The sequence below is a fragment of the Hypanus sabinus genome, chromosome 3 (assembly GCF_030144855.1).
Source record: "Hypanus sabinus isolate sHypSab1 chromosome 3, sHypSab1.hap1, whole genome shotgun sequence".
In the NCBI taxonomy this organism is placed as follows: Eukaryota; Metazoa; Chordata; class Chondrichthyes; order Myliobatiformes; family Dasyatidae; genus Hypanus; species Hypanus sabinus.
Genome location: NC_082708.1, coordinates 31,595,914 through 31,613,977, shown reverse-complemented (window position 1 = coordinate 31,613,977; position 18,064 = coordinate 31,595,914). Strand labels below are relative to the sequence as shown.

At 40.3% G+C, this 18,064-nt stretch overlaps 1 protein-coding gene across 2 annotated transcripts in view; it reads right to left on the bottom strand.

The window, feature by feature from the left end:
- Positions 1 to 17,796, bottom strand: part of mrps31 (mitochondrial ribosomal protein S31) — a 34,973-nt gene extending 17,177 nt beyond the window's left edge. For both annotated transcript variants that reach the window (XM_059964023.1, XM_059964024.1), the window contains exons 1-3: positions 17,677 to 17,796; positions 11,902 to 12,213; positions 9,118 to 9,276 (exon numbers count right to left, since the gene is read on the bottom strand). In XM_059964023.1, coding sequence (XP_059820006.1) covers positions 9,118 to 9,276; positions 11,902 to 12,213; positions 17,677 to 17,735 — 530 coding nt within the window. In that variant the 5' untranslated portion in view covers positions 17,736 to 17,796. The remainder of the gene's footprint in view (positions 1 to 9,117; positions 9,277 to 11,901; positions 12,214 to 17,676) is intronic.
- Positions 17,797 to 18,064: the final 268 nt, after the last annotated feature.

Below are 18,064 nucleotides of genomic sequence, written 5' to 3'. Positions count from 1 at the left end.
GACTTCCAACTCGGCTGAAAATCCAGAGGTTTGGATTTACACACACAAAATGCTATAGGATCTCAGCAGGTCAGGCAGCACCTTTGGAGGGAAATAAACAGCTAATGCTTTGGCTTGAAAAACTTCATCCTAGAGGTCTGTATTCTTAAAAAAAAACACAGCTATTCTGAGGAAATACTGAGCTCTCAAGGATGCCAACATTTGGACTATACATTGAACTGAGGTTCCATTGGCCACCTCAGATTGGCATAAATAACGGTTCTGTTTTCCAGTATTCCTTCAGCAACACCACTAAAAGTGGCCACCATTGGTTAGGGCTAACCATGGATGTTGCATCACAGCTGTCTACATGATGTGCAGGCAAGAGCAGTACAATATGGAGAGCAAGCTGTTACCCATGTAGCAGGCTCCCCATCTCCACACAGCTCTTGAATCCAAAGTAACAGCACAGGCTGATACAGTTTGGCCAAGCACCATCGCAAGAGTTGCCAGTCAGCACTGAAATCAGCATAGGACTGCCTTAGGGACTCCAGCTCCACACCTTCCCTCGGAATTTACTTCCAAAGCCTTCTCCATGAGTGGGTACGGTAGCAAGGTAGCAAACGTTTGAGATCAGAGCTTTCCTTCTGCTAGATGAGCTGTCAACCACGGCTGACAAGCTCCGTCTGCACGAAGCGACTGGTTTTAAGGCACCAGTCACCCAACTTTTGCCTTTCTCCTGTCAGTAGAAACAGTTCATAGCTAAGCCACATGTGAAGGCCAGGAGCTGGGCATGGTTGTCAGAGGTTACCTGAGACACACACCTTTGAGAGCATTTAACAGGTAGTAGGAGCTTATCCCCATTACCACCCCCGGCTATAACAACCTAAAGGAAACAGCACCACCACTAAAACTGTCATTTATCTCACATACTAAGCTGGGTCAAACTAGCTGCTGCCTTTCTTTAGAATAGAATAGCAACTGCTCCACAAAAGTGATTTTCAATCCACAAGTGTGTTAACATTTCTACTTGCAAATGAAAATCCAGTCACAGAAATAAAAACTTCCTTCAGATTTGAAATAAATATTCAATGCTTAATAACTCTAAGGCTAGCTAAAACCTAATAGGGCTCCATCGATTTCTAAGCACAAGTCTAGACACTGTTTCTAATGTTCATTATTTACCAACGCCAATTTTATGTTCTATTTATTGATAGTATTTTTGTGTTCTTGTAGAGAAAGTACTGTGGAAAGTGTTTGGGCACTGGCTGTTACAACTTGAATTTCTGACTGCAGCCACAAGCATGGATTTTATCATAGTTCCACAACGTATACAGAGAAAATATTGAGTTGTCAGGGATGCCAACATTTCAATCGTACATTCAACTGAGGTTCCATTGGTCTTTTCAGAAAGACAAAGAATGGTTGTTCTGTTTTCCAGTATCCTTTCACTGACACCATTAAAACTGTCATTTATCTCACATATTTAGTGGGGTCAAACTAGCTGCTGTTTCTCTTTAAATTAGAATAGAAACTACTTTGCAGAAGTAATTTACTGCCAGGAATGTCCTCGGGCAGATTCTGAAGTTATGAAAGATGCTACATAAGTAAAGCTTCTTTATAAATGAGCCATTAGTTCTAAACTGTCAAGCTGTGCAAAAATTCTAGTCAGTCTCTTTCTTTCATCTTAACAATCTGGAAACATGTTTGTTCAAATACCTATGTATTTTATTGAGGAAATACCTGCCTTTCAAAATAAAAATAAAAGAAGCATGCAGGAATTCTAAGGAAAGGAACTATGCCAAAGTGATCTGGAAGGGTTACAATTGTAAAAGCAAGTAAACCAGGAGACAATATACAAACTGAATGGTTTGAAGATCTGGATATTAGTGTTGGTTCTCTAAGTTCTGCTTGCAAGACGATCTGAAGCCCTCGGTTACCACTGTTCTGCATTGGGGTTCTCGAAATGCAGTTCTTCACTTTCTTGAGGCTAACATTTTCCCCTCCATTGTTGCAAATTTCTGCTAAACCTAATGTAACCCATATGCTTTATTTTAAACTTTAGGAAATTAAGCTCAACTTTTTAATTATTTATTATATAATCATCTAAGAAAACGTATCAATAAAAAATGTTCTTGCATTTTTTTTAAAGGAAGCCGACAAATTTAACTAATACATTTGTGAAGACAGCTTTGGGAAACATTGACTTTTAAAGAGGAAAGAGTGCTTCTAAAGGATCCTTTAGGTTTTCACATTAATGTGCTCTGTTATGTGGTTTAAGACTCTGCAATCTGGTCTGAACAGGATTAGCTATCTAGTTGTTGTTTTTGAATGCACTATTGGTGGCAGATGGTCAAATAAATCAGGCCAAGGCATTATCTACTGAGGTACAAATAACTGATCTTCACTTAAACCATTAGTAATGTACTGGAGATTGCATATGGCATATGTCAGATTGGACTTTACTTTAATAAGTAATCTGAGTCACTGTAAAATTAAACACAGCTATGTTTTGCAGTGTTAATTTTAAAATTGTTAAACATCTTCATCCCTTACAGAAAATCTAACTTAAAGAAAAACCTTTATAAAAACAAATTTGCCAATTAATAAGATTGAAACTTTTTAATTATCACAGTTAAATGTAGTGTTTCTTAGTTATTACCAGTTTGCAATGCTAAAATAAAACAATTTGGTTCAGTTTGCTGGTATAATCAACATATAAAAAAGCAAAAAAAATACATTTTAGTACTGTTACCCCATTTTTCTGCAGAATACATAATTTATCAACCTTATTTATCGCTTCCTTGTAGCTGCTACAACAGGCAAAAAAAAAACAAACTAGCTCTAACTTAGGCTTTAGGCAAGGAAACCAAAAACAGAGATCTGCAATGCAATTGATACTGTTCACACCAAGGCAACACAGGCCAATCAAGGATGATCCAGCCCATTCCTTATGTTTGCTGTCATGCTACTTCCCAGGTTAAACTTTCGTATTCAAGCCTGTCATCAGGTCATTACACCCTCTGGCCTCAGTTCTGTACAGCACAGCAATAACTGATTGCCAACAACAGAATCTGAGGTCACATCCCGGACTGCCTTTTGAATGGTCACTGCTATAAGATGCCATTGAACAGATCAGAGACATTTCAAAACAATTAATTAGATTTAAATAACTAAATAAACAAGAACTAAAATTTATTAGAATAGTCAATTTAGTTTAACAGTTAACTATTGGTATTAATTAAAAGCATGATGATTAAGTAAAATAAAACAAACCATTTACCTGCATTTACCTTATCAATTAAGGCTGGCCATTCCAATTGAATGGGGGGGAGGCACTGATGGCCTACGGTCTTGATTGAGACAGTGAATGCAAGAAAATACTTTTGTATAACTTTATCTTCATGCTTTTAATTAACATATAATATTTTCAATGTGTTTTAAATAAATTTGGTCTCTTGGCCTCAAAATCCATCTCATTCTGTTCTTGCACTGTATCATTTACCTGCGCTGAACTTTTTCCAGAAGCTTTTACATTTTATTTTTCATTGTTATCACATTCAATGTTCAGTGATTTGATCTATATAAACAGTATACAAGATGAGCTTTACCACTGCATCTTGATACATGTGACAATAATAAAACAACACCAATGCATTAGTTTTGTTTTGACAGTGTTCTTGTACCTCTGACTTCCATGCAGGCGTAGCAATCAAAGACAAACTGACTAGAAAAGGCATCTCTCTAATGTTCTTTACTAAGCTGGCAGGAAAAAAAAGTACATTTCTTGTCATTGCAACTCTTCAACTAAACATTTCTCATAGACTATGAATAGGGACATCTACTGGCAGCAAACTGGTATCACTTAAACTTGCAATTTGAAAAAATCACTCTGGGACAACACTCATGGTGATAAATAGGTTTTAACAAGCCTCATTTTTGAAGTGGGATTGTTCTTCAACTTATTTTTAAAATGTAGTTTATCTCATGCTCTCAAGTTTACTTGGAGATATAACACATTACTGAGAGAACAGGAAACCTGTTACCAGCCTACTATTTTTTTAAGAAGGTCAAAGTCACAATGCAGAAAGAATATGAGCAGTTTGTTAATTGTCTGCACAAGCTCGTCTGTACTGAAATTAAGGAATAACACTCTTACAGTAAAATTAAGGTTTAGCAGAGAACTGGGGACTTTAAGAATAGATGAGAAATAGAAAAAGGACAGGAAGCTCACCAAGCGCCATTGGAAGCATCAGTTCTTCATTACTGTAAAACCCAGCTTTGGTGCCAAAAAGAGTCGGGAATGGTGGTGAACTCATGAGTGATAGAGAGGCAGTCAACATCTACTGAAAGGAACACTTTAGATACTTATATATAACATATATAACAATTACAGCATGGAAACAGGCCATCTTGGCCCTTCTAGTCCGTGCCAAACACTTACTCTAACCTAGTCCCACCTACCTACACTCATCCCATAACCCTCCATTCCTTTCCTGTCCATTTCCCTATCCAATTTTTTTTTAAATGACAAAATCGAACCTGCCTCTACCACTTCTACTGGAAGTTTGTTCCACATAGCTACCACTCTCTGAGTAAAGAAGTTCCCCCTCAAGTTACCCCTAAACTTTTGCCCCTTAACTCTCAACTCAGGTCCTCTTGTTTGAATCTCCCCTACTCTCAATGGAAAAAGCCAATCCACGTCAACTCTATCTATCCCCCTCATAATTTTAAATACCTCTATCAAGTCCCCCCTCAACCTTCTACGCTCCAAAGAATAAAGACCTAACTTGCTCAACCTTTCTCTGTAACTTAGGTGCTGAAACCCAGGTAACATTCTAGTAAATCTCCTCCATACTCTCTCTATTTTGGTGACATCTTTCCTATAATTCGGTGACCAGAACTGCACACAATACTCCAAATTCGGCCTCTCTGATGCCTTGTACAATGTTAATATTGATTCCCAACTCCTATACCCAATGCTCTGATATATAAAGGCCAGCATACCAAAAGCCTTTTTCACCACCCTATCCATGATTATAGAAATATAGAAAACCTACAGAACAATACAGGCCATTCAGCCCACAAGTGCCGAACATGTACTTACTTTAGAAATTACCTAGGGTTACCCAGAGCCATCTATTTTTCTAAGCTCCATGTACCTGTACAGGAATTTCATAAAATACCCTATCGAATCCACATCCACCGTCATCGCCGGCAGCCCATTCCATGCACTCACCTACTCTCTGCGTAAAAAACTTAGCTCTGTACCTACTTTCAAGCACCTTAAAACTGTGCCCTCTCATGTTAGCCATTTCAGCCCTGGGAAAAAGACCATGACTATCCACACAATCAATGCCTCAGAAAAGCCTCTAACTATCCACACGATCAATGCCAAATGAAGAATTATTTTAAAATTATTTTTTCCCCAGTAGAGACAGCAGGTGGTCCATTCATTCGTATTGTCCAAATGAATGTAAAAGGTGACTTTTCAGCGATCGGTATTTATCATCAGTGAGTCTTCAAGCAGACTCACAACTCTCACAGTCGTAGAACAATTTTGTGACACTACTACATGGTAACATCAGGTATTGTCTACAGGTATTTCTCACAGTGCAAATCGGGCCTCGGCTTATACAAACCAAGCAAGGGCATTTCACTGCCAAAACTCCAGCAGTTCCATAGCAACTGCATTGGCCAACATGTTCAATAACTCTGGAATCATCCCAGAGCATTGGGGTCAACAATGTAGGTTTTCGCAAATATCATGAGGTATTTTAAGTTGAAGGGGAACCGCAACAAACTCCTAACTGTCCACCAAACACTGAACATAAAGCATGGTTAAAAAAAAACTTCACGTAATTACATCATCATGTCCCCGATATTGGGAAATGAATGACAATGCATTTTGGTAAAAGGAACAATAGTGCAGACTATTATCAAAATCGGGAGAAGGTTCAAACAACATGTCCTTGATGTGGGGGCCACTCAACTTCACCCACAACTCACAGGGCTACTGACTAACAAGAAGCAAAAAAGGTCCTCTTGATTTTAACTTCAAGTAGCAAATCTTTCAACAGAAATTTAAACCACCCTTTTCTTCCCAAATATTATTTATATTCAATGCTGTGCTTTGCTTAGGTCTTTATTCTTTGGAGCGTAGAAGGTTGAGGGGGGACTTGACAGTGGTATTTAAAATAATGAGGGGGATAGACCGAGTTGACGTAGATAGGTTTTTTCCAATGAGAGTAGAGGAGATTCAAAAAAGACATGATTTGAGAGTTAGGAGGCAAAAGTTTAAGGGCAACAGGAGGGGGAATTTCTTTACTCAGAGAGTGGTAGCTGTGTGGAATGTGCTTCCAGTAGAAGTGGTAGAGGCAGGTTCAGTATTGTCATTTAAAGTAAAATTGGATAGGTATATGGATAGGAAAGGAATGGAGGGTTATGGGCTGAGTGCGGGCCAGTGGGACTAGGTGAGAGTAAGCATCGGCACGGACTAGAAGAGCCGAGATGGCCTGTTTCCCTGCTGTAATTGTTATGTGGTTATATATGGTTATATGGTTATAAACTGTTGATTCTTCTGTTTTTGTTGTGTTATTTAGGAACCACCAATCAACAGAAACAATTTCGATTGTAGAGTCATAGAAAATTACAGCACAGAATGAGCCCTTCGGCCCATTTAGTCCATGCCGAGCCATTTAAACTACCTACTCCCATAGACCTGCATCAGAACCATAGCCCTCCATGGATAGCCCTACCATCCATGTAGCTATCGAAACTTCTCTTAAGCATTGGAATCAAGCTTGCCTTCACTATTTGCACTGACAGCTCATTCCATACTCTCACGACCCTCTGAATGAAGAAGTTGCCCCTCATGTTCCCGTTAACCTTTTCACCTTTCACCCTTAACACATTACCACTGATTGTACTGCCATGCAACCTCAATAGAAAAAGCCTGCTGATATTTACCCTATTTGTACCCCTCATGATTTTAACCATCAAATTAGTGTAGTGTGGAATTGCCTTTTGATTTGCAGCTTCATCTAATTTAAAATTTAAACCAATCTTAATTATGGTCCTCATAGAATTGCCCCTAGTTCTTATCTTTCCTTTAAAACGTATCTGCAATCTGTTGTTACAGAATAAAACTCTCCATTCAGTAGGGAAATAGGTTAAAACTCCTTGGAAAATATCATTAAGTAGATAGTCTTGGTTTACTTTAATGTAGCAGTCACCAACCAGTCGATCATGATCGACTAGTCAATCTTTGAGACTTCCCCAGTAGATCCCGAGAAAAAAAGGAAAACAAATACACAAATACTGTTGAGAGATTGTTTCCGGGTTGCGGGGTTTTAGTTCTGTTCTTTCTGCCCAGTGCGCATGCATGTAGCTCCCCCACACTACACAGTGTACTTCAGTGGTCCCCAACCACCGAGGAAACGATATGAGGCAGCTGCATCTTTCCTCATTCCCTGTCACGGCCACTGTTGAACTTGAACACACGCAAGGTCATCAGTCGCCTAACAGCAGTAACACCCTCGTGCCAGGGATCACTGGTTGGCCTCGGGTGATGTGGCGGGAAGTGCTGTCGCTACTGGCCTGGAGCGCTGCCTCTAAACGTGTTTAACACACCGAATGTTCGTGGGGAATCCGGTACTAAAATATTCTCAGACGACCTAATTCGGGCTCAGCGTTTCATAATTATCAGAGCAGCTACCTCGTTGCGATCTACTGAAACAAACTTTTGTCGGCCAATAGATCCTACGGGGGGGGGGGGGGGGGGGGGGGGGGGCAGGTGTGCGTTCTGTCACACTTCTCACTCAGTCGCTCACTCTCTCCAGACTGCGACTACCATGGCTCCGGCACGGGAACCTCCGGCCCTGACCTTGTCCTCTCACCCCACCCACGAGCAACCGCACCTGGCCAAGGTGTCTGGCAGCAGGCAGGCAGGAGGCTGGAGTTCGGGCCCAGAGGCTGTCCAATGAGGCAATCAAGCCCTCAAAACTGCTTCGGTACCCTGAGTCCAAGCACCCTGCACTTAAAGACAAACGCGTTGAGTTTTTTCAGCGAAAAAAACGTGAGCAGCGCGGGACAGAAGCCAAGTGCCAAGAGCCGCGAAAACTAAACTGCGGAATAGACTGGACATAAGCAACCTGCTTCGAGTATCGCTGTACTCCCGTCCTGTTTAACAACCCCCTCCCCCAGTCGGCCGGTCCACAAGAATATTGTCAATATTAAACCAGTCCACGGTGCAAAGAAAAAGGTGGGTACCCCTGGTGTTCATACATTATTTCTACTTCCGGGTTGCCGGGTTTTACTTCTGGTCTTTTCTGCCCCAGTGCACATGCATGTACCTAATTGATCTGGAGTCAATTTTGCCTTTTACTAAGGCTAAGGTAAGGGGTCTTGGACTTAAAAAGGTTGGTGACCACTACTTTAATGCATGAATTTTAAATCTTTCAAGCAATTTGAGAAAAACAAAAAAAATTTTAAATGTACATTCAGTCAAACCTAATATTTGCCTACTAAAAGCTAATGATCATATCATGAATATAAGTTTAAATATTTTATATTGCAATTTCAATATCCTGTAATATCTTTTATTTACTCTTTAGAATTATAAATGCTAAAAATATAACACAGATCCCACCCTCAACCCATAATAAAGGGAGTTAGATAGTAGAGGTGGCACAATGGTGTAAAAATTAGCACACCAGCCACCTGGGTTCAATTCCACTGCCTTTTTAAAGGAACTTGCATCCTCTCCCTTTGGTCGCACTGGTTCCTCCAGGTCTGCTGGGTTTCTTCGCATGGGAGCAACCGGACAGCACGGACTCATTGGGCAGAAATAGCTGGGACTGTGCTGTATCTTTAAGATAAAAACTAATTTAGATGGGACCATATAGGGAGAGTTTCGTACCAGTCATCTATGATATGATTGAATTTCATTTTAACAAAAGTGTAAAGAGAGGCCAGTCACACCATGTCGGCTCATTTAAGATTGAAGTTGAAAGCAGGGATGGCTGTGCACATTATGGGGTGGTGGTGATTCAATTCAATTCAAAATTCACACACCATTTATAAATTATTTTTCTTGGCACAATTACCTTATGCAATGACCACTGGTAGCTCACTTACCCAATGTTGCTAACATCGCCATTTTTCTGTGCTTCTGTTTCTGATTCATGCTTTCTGAGCTGCTGAAGCAAATCTGACTCTATCTGTTTCTTGTTATGGGGCATAGATGATGCAACTGCTGAAGCTGCTGCCACAAGGTCTGGGCTTAATGTCTTGTTGCTAAAATAAAATTGCAAATGTAGACTAATTAGTAACAAATCAATCAACACAATAGGAAAATTATCACAATATACCAAAGTAAATCTTTCAAAACTTTAAATATTACTCCCTCACACCTTGTTCGTTTAAAGACTTAACTTCTGACCCCAAGTGGATAGCAACTTAAGTACTATAATAGATTCTGTATCTCAATAAGGGAAGAAAATATTAGCCACGGTACCTGCTCACTTATGGAATTAGACAACTATCAGCTTTGGGCTATATTGCACATTGTCCACGACAACCAAAAACAACAGCTTTTTCGGACAACCTGCTTCCATACTCTCCCGTATGTACTTTTTAAATGTAATGAAGGTTTGTGCTTCCACTACCCTTTCATGCAGTGAGTTTTAGACCCCAACCACACTTCTATTGAATTTTCTTTTCCCTGAATTCCACTGCAATCCTCATAGAGGGATCAGAAGCGGAGAGTGTGAGCAATTTCAAGTTCCTTTGTGTCAAGATCTCTGAGGATCTAACCTGGTCCCAATATAACTAAACAGCTATAAAGAAGGCGATACAGCGGCTATATTTCATTAGGAGTTTGAAGGTATTTGGTTTGTCGGCTAAAACACCCGAAAACCTGTAGATGTACTGTGGAGAGCATTCTGACAGGCGACATCACTGTCTGGTATGGGTGGGCTACTGCACAGGACCAAAAGAAACTACAGAAAGTTGTAAACTTAGTCAGCTCCATCTTGGGTACTAGCCTCATGGCATCCAAGAAATCTTCAAGGAGCGGTGCCTCAGAAAGGCAGCGCCCATTATTAAGGACCCCCAGCACCCAGGACAAGCTCTCTTTTCATTGTTACCACCAGGAAGGAGGCATGGAAGCCTGAAGGCACACAGTCAGTGATTCAGCAACAGCCTCTTCCCCTCTGCCATCCGATTCCTAAATGGACATCGAACCTATGAACACTAACTCACTTATTAAAAATATTTGTTCTTGCACTATTTTATTCTATTTAATATACACTATATATACACTTACTGTAATTGAGTTATTTATTTATTCTATGTTATTACATATTGCATTATACTGCTGCTGCTATCTTAACAAATTTCATGGCACATGTCGGTTTATAATAAACCTGATTCTGATTCTAATTCCTACACTTGGTTACTGGCCATTAAAGGAAATAGGTTCTTCACGTTCACCCAGTCAAGATTTGCCATAATTTTATGAACCTCGATTGTACATCAATTCCTCATCATTGCCAAAAAATCAGGCCCCAACTAGAGTAACACACAGAAAATGCTGGAGGAACTCAGCAGGTCAGGCAGCATCTACAGAGAGGAATAAACAGACAACATATTAAGCTTTGACTCAACTATTCTGAAGCCCTAGCAACTTCCTCAAACCTCCCCTGTACACTTTCTAACGCCATCATATTTGTGCTGTAATTTGGTAAAGAAAACCATACACTATATAAGTAGTATTCTTTGTGCAATTTGAACATGACCTCCTTGATTTTTTATTCATTTTTCAGCACTTGTTATCAAAAGTAAGGCTAGCATTTACTGTGCTTTTCCTAATTGTCCTTGAGAAGATGACAATGAAAGGCCATCTTGAATTGCTACAGCCCATTAAGGTGAAGGAGTGGATATCGATCCAGTGGCGATGAAGGAATGGCTATATATTCGCAGATCGGGAACCTGCAGGAAATGTGTTCCCATGCGCCTGCTACCCTTGTTCTTCTTGGGTGGTAAAGGTTGCACAATTGTGGGGTACTGTCAGAGAAGCACATGCAAGCAACTGTAGTGCATTGTGTAGATGGTATGCTTTTGCAACCATTATGTGTGATGGAGAGAAAGACCATTTGGGGTTGTTAATGCAACCAGGTTGCTTTGCCTATGAAATTTTGTGGCTTACTTCATAAAGGCATTTATGCCAAATACACTCTTAGCCATTTATTTACCTGTCATGCCACTTGCAAATTTCCAACATCCTACTGTTCCTATACACATCTATTTGTGTATTCATTCGTCTTCTTTCTCTTCGTCAAAAGCATATCTCGCAAAGTTTACTGGCCAAGTTGTGTCATCCAAACTGCATTACTAACGCCTATGGGCATTAAATGATCACAGATTTGGGTCGCAGTATCTTCACGGCCAACTCTGTAGCTCATTGAAGGAGATAAATATTAGCCATGGCTCTTAATTATTCATGGAATTATAGAAAATTATCAAAGGGCCACTTTACCCAATGTTCATGCAACCAAAACCAAGAGCCATTTAAACTAATCCTACCCCTACTTGCCTGTTTGTCCTTCAACACCGTCAAGTGACGTAGAATAAACCATGAGGTAACAATGTTTGAGTTTTTATTGCCACTTAACACCAAAATGCCATTCTCCCACACAATAAACCTACCTGACTATTTAAAATATTTAAGTCAAAATAATATAACTTCAGAATTCTCCTTGTTTAATCATAACCAAGGAAGCATCAATAATTTTATTGTTCAAATATATTCAACTCCAAAATCACTAGGTTGTCGGTGTGTAAATAGGGCTCACTTGTTATTCATAATAACAATTTTGAATTTGTGGTCTTTTATGGGATTCTAATATATTTTTGCATTACCTTTGATTTTTAATTTCTTCAGTTGCATGCTGAAACATGCTGGTTGTGCTTTCCATGGTTTCCAGCTTGGCTTTCATTTTATCCTTTATTCGCTCTGTTCTCAGGGCTTGCAACTTCCTCTTGGTGCTGATTTCCACTTTCATACCACCAATTAGGTTCAGCAAACCATTCCTCACCTGCAGAGCAGCTTCCTTTTTTTCTGCATTTTCCTGTGGTTTTGGCGCCGTAACCTGCTGTACTTCATTATCGTTTTTCAGCCCAGCAGAACCAGTAAAGATAGGCCTTTGGCCTGTTCCAGTCAGCAAGCACAAACTGAAGAGATAGAATAAATACAACCAGAGTCATCAGAACAAAGAAGTCATTCCTTTATTAACACAACCTATTCTCTTTTTTCTCAGCCACACCATCATTGGTTTCCCTTAACACAGCTGCACTGTATCACACGCAAAAGAAGTCATTAAAAAATCATGTTTAAGTTGCACAATAAAATCTCCAGCTGGTCAAGTTCCCTTTTTTCGACTCACTTTAAAATGTGACTCCTTTTTTAAAATACCATATAAAAATATAAAAGAACAAAATATTTCAAATGTGCTGTAGGGTTCAAAGCACAATAATCCAGTTTGATACTTTGGCGTAACACTGAGGGAAATGGCATTACTGAAAGCAGGATCATTCAGACTTGATATCAAGTCTGCCCATTTGACAATTCAGGTGTACACTGGAAATCACATGCCTCTCCGGTATATGAAAAGGACAATAATATCAGCAAAGTGTCTTGGTCTGCAAAGTGTGCAAATACAGAGGATGAAAGCTTAAAATAAAAGACTGAAAATGCTTGAAATTATATGCAATACTTTTTAAAAAGGAAATCCTTCACATCAATAGTCTGCTCACCATCTGATATTAGATATGATTATCATTATCCCTCATTTTAAGGTAGTTGCTTCTGTAAAAGGGCTTATTTACTTTTCAACAAATGTTAACTGTTAATTTTTAAGAGGTGTCAGTGTGTATTTGTCTAAAATAGGAATGCCTATCCTTAGTTTTTGCAATCTAAGCTTTCCTGAACTTTTGCAGAAATGGTATTCCACAGTAATATTGAAATTTCATCCAGTATACTGATATTTACATATGATACTTGCACCTTCATTGTGGTAAAATGTCCCAAGGTACTTTACGAGAATATTGTCATACAAAATTTGACACTGAGTCATGAGAAACATTAGCACCAGAACAATCTTCAAAAGCATCCCTTAAAGGTACAGGTGCAGAAGCAACTAGGAAAGAAAATTTGTAGGTGATAGGCACAATCTACTATTTTGTAGGTGATAGTAAAAGGTACAACTACAAGCACTGGGGCAAAGAAAACTGTATGAACAAACCACCAAAATTAGCAAATTTGAATTATGGGAGAATTGTAGACTGGAGGTTGCAAAGAGTGCGAAAATGTTCTTGTTTTGTTTGACTTGAAGCTAATCCACATCTACCAGCAGAGAGCAGATGATTGAATGCAATGTGATGAGGGATTTTAAATCTGATGCTTACAGAATGGAAGATAACTAGCAAGCACTGTGTGGGAGTGGGTAAGTCTTGAGGAAGCAACAGCAGAGTTTCGCAAAAGATGAACTGAGTCAGATGCAGTGACAGATATTTTGGAGCTGGAGATGGATTGTCATCGTAATGAAGAGGGATATGGGAATTGTAACTAAAGTTACTATGGCTTGACATAATGTGGTTCAGCTTCAGACTGTAGCCAGGATAGATGGCAGAATTAGCAGCTGGCTGACCAGAAATGAAAAGCAGAGGGACTCCACAGTACAAGCACATGGCAGCCTGAAAGTGGAGTCACAGGTAAACAGGGTGGTGAAGGTGGCTTTTGGCATGCTGGCCTTCATAAGTCAGGGCACTGAGTGTAAAAATTGGGAGGTCACAGTGCGGTTGTACAGGATGCTGGTACAACCACACATGGAGTATGGTGTTCAGTTTTGGTCACCCTGCAAGAGGAATAACGTTATTAAACTGGTAAGAGTGCAGAAAAGATTTACCAAATGATGTCAGGACCTGAGGTGCTGAGTTATAGGATATTGGACAGGCCAGGACTTTATTCCTTAGAACATAAGAAACTGAGTGGTGATCTTATAGAGATGTATAAAATTAAGACAGGCATAAATAGGGTGAACACACTCAAGTCTTTTTCCACAGATTTGGGAATCAAAAACTAAAAGGGCAAAGATTTAAGGTTCGAGTGGAACTGGAAGGGTGATATTTTTCCACAAAGGGTGGTACCAATGTAGAATCAACTGCCAGAGGCTAAGGAAGATACAATAACAACTTTAAAAAGACAGTTTGACAAGTGCATGGATTGGATAAGTTTGGAAGGTTATGAGCCTAACATTAGCAAGTAAGTTCTGCCGAAGGGTTTCGGCCCAAAACATCAAGATCACAAGACAAAGGAGCAGAAGTAGGCCGAGTCTGCTCCGCCGCTCTACCATGAGCTAAACTATTCTCCCATCTAGTTCCAATATCCGGCTTTTTCCCCATATCCCTTGATACCCTGACTAATTAGATACCTGTCAATCTCCTCCTTAAAAACCCTCAATGATTGGGCCTCCACAGCTGTATGTGGCAACGAATTCCATAAATCCACAACCCTCTGGCTGAAAAAATTTCTCCTCATCTCTGTTTTAAATAGATACCATCTAATTCTAAGACTGTGACCTCTTGTCCTAGACTCACCCACCAAGGGAAACAGCTTTTCCACATCTACTCTGTCCAACCCTTTCAACATTCGAAATGTTTCTGTGAGATCCCCTCTCATTCTTCTATACTCTAATGAATACAGTCCAAGTGCCGACAAACGCTCCTCAGATGTTAGTCCCTGCATTCCAGGAATCATCCTCGTGAATCTTCTCTGAACTCTCTCCAACATCAGCACATCCTTTCTAAGACAGGGAGCCCAAAACTGCACACAGTATTCCAAATGGGGTCTCACCAGTGCCCCATAGAGCCTCATCAACACCTCCTTACTCTTATACACTATTCCTCTTGAAATGAATGCCCACATAGCATTTGCTTTCTTTACCGCCGATCCAACCTGGTGGTTAACCTTTAGGGTATCCTGCACGAGGACCCCCAAGTCCCTTTGTACTTCAGATTTTTGAATTTCCTCCCCATCTAAATAATAATCTGCCCGATTGTTTCTTCTTCCAAAATGTACATTTCTCAACATTGTTATCTCATCTGCCATTTCTTTGCCCACTCTCCTAAACTGACCAAGTCTCTCTGCAACCTTTCCTGTTTCTTCAACACTTCCTGTTCCTCCACCTATCTTGGTGTCATCCCCAAATTTAGCCACAAAACCATTTAATCCATAATCTAAATCATCGATATACAGTGTAAATAGAAGAGGCCCCAACACAGACCCCTGCAGAACACCACTAGTAACCGGTAACCAACCAGAATAGGATCCCTGTATTCCCACTCTTTGCTTTCTGCCTATCAGCCTATGCTCCACCCATTCCAATATACTTCCTGTAATTCCATCGGTCCTCATCTTATTAAGCAGCCTCTTATACGGCACCTTTTCAAAGGCCTGTTGAAAATCCAACTACACAACATCCACAGCCTCTCCCTTATCAATCTTATTCGAGATTACCTCAAAAAATTCCAATAGGTTGATGAGGCAGGATCTTCCCTTCATGAAACCTATTTATCTAGATAAAATTTGTACCTATTTTGTCATGCACCTCAAGGTAATTCATAACCTCATCCTCGAGGATCGACTCCAATAATTTTCCAACTACCGATGTCAGACTAATAGGTCTGTAATTTTCTTTTTGCTGCCTCCCCCCTTTCTTAAACAACAGAACTACATTTGCAACCTTCCAGTCCTCTGGAGCCATGGCAGAGTCTACTGATTCCTGGAAGATTATTTCCAATGCCTCCACAATCTCCAAAGCCACCTCCTTCAGAACCCATGGATGCACTTCATCCGGTCTGGGAGACTTATCTATCCTTAGTCCATTTAGCTTCTCAAGCACTTTCTCCCTAGTAATCTTGACTGTACCTAATTCTATTCCCTGAGACCTCTGACTATCAGGTATGTTGCTAATGTCTTCCACTGTGAAGACTGACGCAAAATACTCATTTAGTTCCACTGCCATCTCTTTGTTACCCATTATAATTTCTCCAGTATCCTTTTTAATAGGTCGTATATCTACCCGTGTCACTCTTTTACTCTTCATATATTTAAAAATACTCTTAGAGTCCTTTTTAATGTTAATTGCCAATTTCCTTTCATAATTCATCTTTTCTTTCCTAATGACTTTCTTAGCTTCCTTCAGTAAATTTTTTAAATTTGTCCAGTCCTCAGTTTTCTCACTAATTTTTGCTTCCTTGCACACTGCCTCTTTTGCTTTTATTTTAGCCTTAACTTCTCTCGTTAGCCACATTTGTGTCATTTTTCCTTTTGTGATTTTCTTTTTTCTTGGAATATATTTTTCCTGCACTTTCCTTATTTCTTCTAGGAATTTCATCCAATTCTGCTCTACTGTCCCTCCATTTAGCTTACTTTTCCAATCAACTTGGCCCAAGTTGATTGGAAAAGTAAGCTAAATGGTGGGACAGTAGATACCACTCATATGAGAGATATGAGTGGTATCTCCCATACCACTGTAATTTCCTTTGTTCCACTGAAATATTCATACACCTGATACCAGCTTCTTTTCAAATTTGAAACTGAACTCAATCATATTATGATCACTACTTCCAAGGGGTTCCATTACCTCTAGCTCCCTAATCGCCTCAGGTTCATTACACAGCACCCAATCCAAAACAGCCGATCCCCTGGTGGGCTTATGGACAAGCTGCTCCAGAAAGCCATCCCGTAGGCATTCTACAAACTCCCTCTCCTGAGATCCAGTATCTTCCTGACTTTCCCAATTCACTTTCATATTAAAATCTCCCATAATTATCTTGACATTTTATCTTTACATTGACTGTACTTTTTTCCCATAGATGCTGCCTGGCCTGCTGAGTTCCTCCAGCATTTTGTGTCTGTTGCTTGGATTTCCAGCATCTGCAGATTTTTTACCTGTCTGTGAGCAAATGGGACTAACTTAAATGAGGCATCCTTGTCGACATGGGTCATTTGGGTCAAAGAGACTGTTTTCACTCTGTAAGACTCTACATTGGTATCACTTTCCCGTTTACATTAACTGTGTCCCAAAGAACTGATGTGACAAATGTCTGGGGAGCATCTTAGATTAATACATGGTGGGGTGGGGCTGTTGCTTACAGAAAAGGCAGCCATTAACACTTTTGTTTTGAATCTTCCATGGAAGCTGGTACAGATGCTTTATCCGCTGATCACATCAATGAACATGATGAAAAACAGCACTTGCTGAAGATGTCCCAGTCTCTCATACAGAACTAATCCAATCCATTATTGACCATTGGTGACCCTCCATTCCAATCGCCTGAGCACCCTGCAATTAAAGGATGGCCAAATCCTTGTGTTTGATTGCCGTTTATCCGGCTCTTCTGTGATGCAAATGCTGGTCCGTTCATCAGCTTTAGCCCAAATCTCATCCTTTATTCATTCCTTCTCCCTCTCATCACTTTACCACCCCCACCATTTCCTTTTCATTACCACCTCTTGTCCCACTCCCTTTCCCGGCCCCTCCTCGCTTCTTCTTATCCATCTTCCCCATCATCTCCACGCCCACGTCCTCTCCCAACCCCAAACTCATTCCGTCACTCCCCGCAACACCTCACCCGCAACCCTGTCGCCGAGCTGCCCCACGTTTCACCACCAACACCGCCGCTCTCTGCATCGCTGTAACTCCGGAGGCAACCGGTCGCAGCACCGACCCGCACTTGTGCACCGCTGCTACGGCTTCCCCCGGACAACAGTCATCCACACAGTGATTCCGGCTTCGCGGCTCATCACCTCAGCCTCGAATGATCAAAGTCAATGCTCTTCTTCCTACAACCAAAAAGAACCTTGTAGAAATAGAATTATTATTTCTCTGTTTTGGCATGCTATGATAAAATTAAGCCTCAGCATAGAATTGTTTTATTTGAATAAATAATGTGATTTAAGTGAATGGGCAGAATGGCAAATTGAAATTGGAATGCATTCTTCTACTCAAGATTGTCAATT